General features: G+C 40.0%; 1 protein-coding gene across 1 annotated transcript; it reads left to right on the plus strand.

Annotated features, from left to right (window-relative positions):
- Positions 1 to 3,463: 3,463 nt before the first annotated feature.
- Positions 3,464 to 9,022, plus strand: si:ch211-222n4.2 (uncharacterized protein LOC101885505 homolog). The gene is made up of 7 exons (XM_036588542.1): positions 3,464 to 3,936; positions 5,414 to 5,461; positions 5,730 to 5,847; positions 7,433 to 7,643; positions 7,746 to 7,846; positions 8,612 to 8,668; positions 8,759 to 9,022. Exons 1-7 carry the CDS (start codon positions 3,822 to 3,824, stop codon positions 8,898 to 8,900), a joined length of 792 nt encoding a protein of 263 aa, XP_036444435.1. The 5' UTR covers positions 3,464 to 3,821; the 3' UTR covers positions 8,901 to 9,022.
- Positions 9,023 to 9,052: the final 30 nt, after the last annotated feature.

The raw sequence follows: 9,052 nt of genomic DNA on the forward strand, positions 1-9,052 counted from the left end.
TCATGACATTACAACATTTTTGATTAACATATTTTAATGCACACATTTTGTATTGATTCATTAACAAAGAGGAGGACGTTGAGCATGTAAGTGTAAACTTGTTTTGATGTCTTCAGGCTCCTTATCCAGAGTGGTGTTCTCACATAGCCTGGAGTTCTCCTTTCCTTAACAGACTGTGCCTCCACCTGCTGCTCTGTGAGCTGCCTCTCTCCATTGTCCTCCTCATCTCAGTTTGGAATTCTCTTCCAGCAGCTGCTGGACAAAAGTCAGTGTGGTGAGCATCCTTTGGTGTTCTTTAGTCATGACCTCTTCCACTCTTTCAAACACTGAAATCATCCAGTCAGTTTATCCTGAAACCATATCATCATTCCAGCCATTGTCTTCACCAAATCCTCCATCTCTTCTGTCATTGAGCTTCTTTAACCTCTCTTAAAGTTCTCAGACCTCATCTGGTGTTGTCTGGTTTACCTGAGTCCAAACCCCCTCTGGTTTTTCCATGCCTTCTATCAGGAGCTGCACTCTGGCGTTTAGTCAGTGAAAGCCGTTCAGCTTTTTAATGCTTCTTTTTCTTTCCAGAAGCCAGTGGTATTGAAGTAGTAGTATTAAAACATTAAAATATTGTAATGATATGTGTATAATTAAACTGTTAAGATGTAGACAGAGTCATGGAGAGCGGTTTGATGTGCAATGAAATGCTCTATTCCAGAAATCTGAAGAGTTTAATGCCTGTAAAAGCTACATGAAATGAAAGATCGTTTTGAGAGACTTTTTTTTTATTTTTAAAAACCATGGAGAAAACAGGCAAAATTGAATCCAAAGAAAATTTCTTTTTTTCCAGATTTAGCACTATTTTACCAACATTCAACATTACATATATAAACTCACGTGTACGTTCACTGGTCATTTTGGATAGCAAAGTTCAAAAAGTAAAAAAAAAGAAAAAAAATTGTTCTTACTTTATTTGGATAGTCCACTATACACTCTCAGAAATGAAGGTACTAAACTGTCACTGGGGCAGTACCCCTCTTGTCACTGGGGTGGTACCCTCAAGGGTACATCTCAGAAGCTTTAGTCAGGGAACATAATTGTACCATAATCCATTGAAATTATATTTTCTAAGTTGTACTGACTCCACACACCTCATCTCGTCTCCAGGCTTTTTATTTTATTGTTCCGTTTTAAAACATTCTTTTTTTTTCACTGGGAAAAACATATTTAAGGTACACAATTGGACCTTGAAACCACGGTTGTACCTTTGAGGGCACATTTATGTTGTTTTTACCTTGTTGAATGAAAAATGTACCTGCACAGCACCTTTATTTCTAACAGTGTAGTCCTCTGTAGATTATCTACAGATGTTCAAACTATTAACAAACTATCTGCTGAAACTCAGTTGATTCTAAACAGCGGTGAGGTTAGTATTAGGATTTGGATCAGGGTTAGGGCTAGGATCAGGGTGAGGGTTGGGTTTAGGTTTTGGGTTTAGGTTAAGGTTTAGGATTAGAGCCAGATTTAGAGTTAAAGAAACTATGGTCAATTTAGTAGATATTTAGTTGAATGTAACTTCAAAGTAAATTAAGTATCTACAAAGTGTCTAAATCAGTTACCAAAGTGCTACCAAAAGTTTGCATTGTAGACATCACAACCCTGAATTTTCCTTAAATTTTGAAAAATCAGTGTAATTCCCCTGTGTTATAACAAATTACTTTGAATGTTGTTTAGAGTTTGCATTGGCCTGTTCTTTGTGTTTGTCTGTGTACGGTTTTACAGTTATTGTGTGTGGGGAAATACACGTTAATACATATACAGCCAATACATTATACTATGGAGGCCTGCTGGTGACATTACATTTACATTTACATCATTTAGCAGACGCTCTTATCCAGAGCGACTTACAAAAAGTGCTTTGTCTATCCAGAGAAAGAATCTTCGCTAGTTACCAATAGGTTAGAGAGAAAGCCAGTCCTAAGCTCAGATACTGCTAGAATCAGAAGGTCATTGACACCTAGTGAAAAAGGGACAGAGTTAAACACAGAACAGTGCAATACAATACAATACATAAGTGCTGTACAATACATTACAATCAATACTTAATTTAGTGCTCATTTAAGTGCTGAATAAACAGGTGTGTCTTCAGTCTGTGTTTAAAGATAGCGAGAGACTCTGCTGTACGGACAGCCAGTGGGAGTTCGTTCCACCACCTGGGTGCCAGCACAGAGAACAGTCTAGATGCTTGCCTTCCACGCGCCTTGAAGGATGGCGGGTCAAGCCGAGCTGTACTCGAAGCTCGAAGGGCTCGTGGTACAGTTCGAGATTTGACCATTGCCATCAAGTAGGGAGGGGCTGGTCCATTTTTGGCTTTGTAGGCAAGCATAAGGGTTTTAAATCTGATGCGTGCAGCTACAGGAAGCCAGTGAAGGGAGCGCAGCAGTGGGGTGACGTGGCTGAACTTTGGGAGATTGAAGATGAGTCTTGCTGCTGCATTCTGGATGAGTTGCAGAGGCCTGATGGCCTGCATCGGAAGACCAGCCAAGAGCGAGTTGCAGTAGTCAAGCCTTGAGATGACAAGAGACTGCACTAGCACCTGGGTGGCCTCTCTCGAGAGAGAAAGGGTCGGATCCTCCGGATGTTGAACAGCAGAAATCTGCATGACCGAGTTAGGTTCGCAATGTGAGTCGAGAACGATAACTGGCCATCCAGAAGCACACCAAGACTTCTTGCCTCTGCTGACGGGACAATCAGAGAGTTCTCGAATGAGATGGCAAGACATACCATATAAATAAAAAAAAAGTGTGGCCATGCCTCATTAACGCTCGGGAACGAGATCCTAAAGCATCGCTATGACTTAGGAAGGCATGGGAATGAGATAATTAAGCCGTGGAAACGGGATCATGCTGTACTAAGTCGTGGCCACACATTAGGATCTCGTTCCCACACCTAACTAAGCCGTGGCCACGGATTAGGATCTTGTTCCCACTCCTTACTAAGTCGTGGCCATGACTTAATTATCTTGTCCCAATGTCTTACTAAGTTGTGGCCACGTATTATTTTTATTTATACAGAATGTCACCAGCAGGGCTCCGTATTATACTATCCTAATGCATGGCCACGACTTAGTAAGGCATGGGAATGAGATCCTAATGCATGGCCACAACTTAGTAAGGCATGGAAATGAGATCCTAATGCATGGCCACAACTTAGTAAAGCATGATCTTGTTCCCACGCCTTACCAAGTCATGGCCACAACTTTATTACTTCATTCCCACACCTTACTAAGTCGTGGCCACGCATTAGGATCTCGTTCCCACACATTTTTATTCATAAGCGATGTCATCACCGGGGCTCCGTAGTATTATACACTGTGTTTGTAGGTATATGAAGTGTATTGCGGCACTGATTACTGGAGCTGATCCTGATGTCACCACAGAAACGTGTGTAAACAGACAGGAGAGGAGAGGAAGGAACCAGAACGAGGCGCTCAGACCAGACAGTCCTCCTCTGATCTGGAATCAGCTTCTCTAATGAGAGCGTCTTTCATTTGAACTTCACTGTTACCACTCAGCTTTGGAGATTACGCGTTTCTTGTCAGTGGTTTGGCAAACAACGTTGTGAAAAGTAACATCAAATCTACCAGTGGAGAGCATTAAACTCTACAAACGTCTCTAGAGGCCTTTGACTGAACTTCGGTCACACCGGAGATTTCAGCGTTAACAAAGAGCAGTTTGAAGGCGATTGAAGGGACCAGACTGGGGGAAATCAGCGCAGCTGTGATTTTTAAAGGAACAGCTCTTTGTAAAGGAGAGGCTGTTTCTTTCCTCGGAATGGACGCGGTCGCCGTGTCACTGCAGAGGAAGATTGATTTCTTGCAGCAGCAGCACAGAGAAACCCTGAGAGAGCTGCACTCGGAGATAGAGCGGTTAAGACGACAAAACAAGGGTGAGTTCTTTACAAAAGGCTCATAACGAGTAAAACCCCTGTATCTGTCGCAGCGATGAAACACTTTGGTTTCGTTTCGTCCTACTGTACGATCTCGATAACAAGAACTGTTGTATACAAAAGTCTGTAGTGTTGTTTGGCATTTCTGTAATAATATACACCCTTAAAATGGTTCCTCAAGGGTTCTTTAGCAAAGGCATTAGTTATCAGAGAACCATGATAACTCGAAGAACCATTTAAGTGCATAAATGTAAACCTGTGGTACATGGTTCTTCAAAGGATATATTTAAAATGGTTCTGTATAGTCTAGCACCACTATTGCTACAAGTCATAGAACCTTTTTTGGTAATACATAGAACAGTTTCTGCCAAGATAAATTTGCTTTGTCTAATATTCATGTACTGTCTTACATGTAAAACTTTTGTTTAGTATTCTGTAGTGCAGTAAACTGCAGTAACTGTCCAAATGTACTTTTTCTTCTAGAAATTCTGCAGAAATTCTTTTGAAATAAATCTTATTGGATCTTAGACATTTTTAATGAAAATAAAAAAAATAAAAATAAGAAGTTTTTTCACAAAAGCTATTTTTGTAATTTTTACTTTGGCTATTGTTTACATTTTTTTCTGCCAATTATTGGAAAACTGATGAATTCTATTGAATTTGACTACCATTTTCATCTAATTAGCCAATTTATAATATTTAAAATCTTTATTTTCAAGGAGTGCACCAATAGGCACTGTCGGAAACTGGAACAAGAACTTAGTAAAGTATCACCTATTGTCTAAAAGCTTAGAATATTTTAATCCATCTTAAAAGAGGGATGGGCAATATGATGATAGTTATTGTGATTAATTACATCAACATATCGTGGATATCATCAGTACTGAATGAGCACTGAGCAACTATGTCTAATGACAAAGAGAGCAAAATTAGTGCAGAATTGTTGAATAAAAATCACTGTATTTGTTTCTGATGGCAATTTTTTTAAATATGCAACTACCGGTTCTTTTTTCTGTTCCACCTTAAATAATGTCATGCATATTGTGAATCATGAAAAATGTATTGTTGTTATATTTTGTTCTATATGTCCGGACCTTCCCTAAAGATTTTTTTTTTCATTGACATTTAATCGCCTCCTGAGTGCTGTGAGGAAGTGGCACCTGTTGACAGAGTGACACCTTATAGCAGTGACTGCAGGTGATCAAGTTTAAAAGAGGAAAATGAAAGAACGGGTTATATAACCTCAGCGGGTGGCAGAGTGTGCTATCACTTTACGGCACTTTTGTGCCAGTGAATGACTGGCCTCCCACCGTCACAAGGACATTTTTCAGCTTAAAAGAAAAGTATCATCTCTCATGCTCGTGATAAAGGAGTGACATGACACCTCACTGTGTTAATTGAGATTAAAAGCTGCTGTGTGGGGTCTTTCATGGTCTTTTCAATGCCATGCCTTCTCTTTCCATATGTGGGGTCAAAGACCTGCAGTTCAAGCTGATCATGGAGCCTCCAGAGTCCTGCAGAAAAAGTAAAATACTTTCACTTACCTTTACCAATATCACTGGTTCCTAGTCCTAAGTCCCTTGCACTGTACTTGTTTTCCCCGTTCTAACACATCTGGCTTGGCTCCCAAAGGCCTTAATTATAACTTGAAGCAAACCCAAAAACACACACAAGTACAGTCCATTAGGGTCTATAAGACTGGGATTGAAAACCACTGTTCTAGATAATTCTGCTTAGTTGAATCTTATTTGAAAGTATGTTCCATTGTGTTTTTGTATTCACCAATTGCTCAGGGTCCAGTCACAAAGGACAAAATCACTGGCCAGAGTCCAATACATTTCAGTCACAGAAAGGAATCTACTTTGAACAGACACTAGAAGATATACACCTGCCCCAAGATGGAAACCTTGGGTAAGCAAGGCACGCTCAGTGCATCCATGTTAATGTCACATGAAGTAGTTATTAGGGATGCATTGATACCGACCGAGCACGAGTACATACTTTTTATACTGAATCCAATTCCATAGTGAGTAACCTACTTAGAATTAAATAATTGTTGGTGCAAATGAGTGCAACGTACTTTATTGGTTAAATCATTAAACTCTAGCTTATATTAAATGACGTGAATTGGCTAACTATGCAATGTTAGTTACCTCTGATCAAGCAGCGTTGCAGTGGAGTAGAGCGGGTTTTGTTCCTCATCAGACAAGCAGTGGAGTTTTATGTCTGAAGACTTTTGTCTGGCTGGTTGAGCTGTAGTTGAATGTCCTCTAAAGATTTGGGTGATTTCAGAAATCTTGTTCTTAAGCTTATGATTTATATACTCAGACTGTATGAAAACACTCATGCTACGTGAAATGCAGCTCTACAGACAGCTCTGTCCATAAACAATTTCAAATAAAGCTGTTTCATCCAAAATAACACACTGCGCACCGACTGAGCAAGGAGTATCTGAGCAGAGCTGCGAACACTGTGCACTGAAGCTAATCCAGCCAGTGTTGTACATGGCAGGACAATACAGTCTCTCTATGGCCTATTTTCCAAAAAAAAAAAATTTCAGCATATTAACATTTATACCTAATTTATTCAGTCAAACAGAGTAAAGTCCTAGACGGACTTTGGTAGGAAATGTCAACTCTTTTGCCTCTGTTTTTCTAGTTTTTGTGTCTGTCCCCGTTTTCGGGAAAGCAGTTTTGATTGTGTTTAATAACAGGCTAAAAATCAGACAGCGTAGGTCTGGCGGGAATATACCACAGAGGAATGTTTAAAGTGACCAGTGACTTTGTGTCCAGTTGTCACAGAGTCAGCAACACTTCTCTATTTGAGAGGACCCTCCTCTTTCACCACCGAGTCGTTTGTTCATTGGTGTGGCAGTGTACATTCAGCTTATGTCATCAGTGGGTATCGGATGATGGTATTGGTGAATTTTTATGAGTAGGAATAAATGACCACAGTATTGGCCTGATACCAGTATTGGTATCAAGCATCACTAGTAGTTACCGTTTGATGCCATCTTAAAGGATGCACATAGGACAATAACTGTAAATAATTAGCATTATTAAATAGGTAAGATGTAACCAACACTCTCTGGATGAGTTTGTTGTGAGAAAATATCAGACTTTTTTCATATTCTGAGTTCTGAGTGTAATGCTGTGTAATATGTAATTTTGAAGATGGTAAAACAAAGTAGTTAATCTGAAAAAACAAGTTTTCTTTAGGGACCATGCACCTCTCTGCCTCTGTAGCCCTGAATGGATTATTATTATTATTATTTTTTTTTTTTGCTGAAACAATATTTCAGACATTGAGTAGTAAATTTGTTACCATTTAGGGCTAGTTTCCCCAGACATGGATTAAGCCTAGTCTTGGACTAAATTGCAGGGCCAATGGTTTCACAACAAACCACTTTGAATGGCTGTTTGTCTTTTTAAAAATGAAAGGAATTCCTCTTTTAGGATGAACGTTTTTCTATTTGATTATGAAACTAACATTTCAGCCATCAGATGAAACATGGAGAGGATGCCTCAGAGACCACAACAGCAGGTGGGCCTGAGTTGGTCTCAGTGGCCAAAGGGGGCCTCATCACCTCTTTACACCCTTTAAGAATCCACTGCAACCCATCCCAGCCCCCAAGAGCCCCCACCCTGCAGGAGTGTGAAGTCATTATACGGCAGCTCTACAACGCTAACAGCCTACAGTCCCAAGAAGTGGGTGCAGTAATATTTCTTCCCATTTCTCTTTGTTTTATGTATGCAGGTTGTGATTCTGTCTCACAACTCAGCATTCTTCATGGTTTGTGCCTCTGCCAGATACTCCGCATCAAGGCTGTACTTAGGGACATCGTTTTCAACAAGAGAATCACTCCAGAGAATTACATATTGACCAAAGCCTATCTTGCTGATGATCAAAGGTAAACAAATTCCCCTGTTGTCTTTATTTACAACAAAAACCTATAGACCATTCTCACACTTCCGTGTTCGCTAATGCGGAAGAATAAATAGTAGCGTTAAACGGCTTCCGGTCATGCTGTAAACAATGCCCAAAATCATTGCTGCAAATCTAAATGCACCAATAGTTCATCTAAACAGCCTTATCTGAGTTTCAAGTTTAAAAATGTTTAACTTTAGCTAAAAAGCTCTGCTTGTCATGTGTCACTTTCAATGTGGTAACCGATCAAAAATAGCAGGTAAAACTGAACTGGAGAGCAAATGTGGGCTGTACAGTAGGACAGATTTACTCACATCTGTGATTAAAAATACTCAGCTGCAAGATAAACATTTATTCACTAGCGTATTTACAATCCTGTCATCACAGAGGTTTGCTTAAAAACCGTAAGAAACTTGTCACCACAGCAGCCTGGTGATTAGTTTACTGTAATGTAGAAATACGATGCTGTGTCTGTGTTGGTTGTGGTGTTCAGGGCACGAAGACGCGCAGGCTCACCCAAAGTTCAAATGTTTGTTTTGAGCAACGTGCTTTGGCCAAGTCAAACTCTCCTCTCCTAATAACTGTGCTGAGGTTGAAAGACAATTTTTTAAGGACAGGCTCCCGGCAACCCTCCACTGCCACTTTGTTAAACGATGCAGGCGCAAGTTTGATACACTACTATTTACAGCCAAATGTGACGACTTAGAAACTGAAAAAGGTTTATTCTTCACAATTTCCTTCTTGACAGAACTGAAGAACGAGAGAAGTTCCCAAAGCTTCCTTTTCACGCACTGTCCAGAGGGCTGTAAGTTGCAGTTTGTACCAAAAGCTATACAAAGTACACTTAAAGTTAGCTCTAGAGTTATTATACTGACCTAATCTCTCCCGTTTGTAGGGACAGACCAGTGTGCCAAGCCAACACGGTGGACAGAATGATTCTTCCTGCCCTCAAACAAAGCCTCAGCATCAGTTTTGCTGAGAGACAGAGGAGAACCCGTGCTATGCAGAGGAGCCGATTACGCAGAACAGTAACATGAAACAGGCAAAAAGGTCACAAATGTGCAAGCTATCTACATTAGCTAAGTAAATCATGATGTTTGTGAAGAAATGTGAAGAATCTTTCACACAGTTCAAATTCTAAATGCTAAAACTGGACTGAATGGCTGATTCATAAACTCAAGGTTTCACG

Source organism: Colossoma macropomum, unplaced genomic scaffold (assembly GCF_904425465.1).
Source record: "Colossoma macropomum unplaced genomic scaffold, Colossoma_macropomum, whole genome shotgun sequence".
In the NCBI taxonomy this organism is placed as follows: domain Eukaryota; kingdom Metazoa; phylum Chordata; class Actinopteri; order Characiformes; family Serrasalmidae; genus Colossoma; species Colossoma macropomum.

Coding starts and splice junctions, on each gene's coding strand:
- si:ch211-222n4.2 (XM_036588542.1), top strand. CDS start 3,822: ATGGACGCGGTCGCCGTGTCACTGCAGAGGAAGATTGATTTCTTGCAG. Junction 5,462..5,729: donor TCCAGAGTCCTGCAGAAAAA/GTAAAATACTTT, acceptor CCAATTGCTCAG/GGTCCAGTCACAAAGGACAA. Junction 7,644..7,745: donor ACAGCCTACAGTCCCAAGAA/GTGGGTGCAGTA, acceptor TGCCTCTGCCAG/ATACTCCGCATCAAGGCTGT.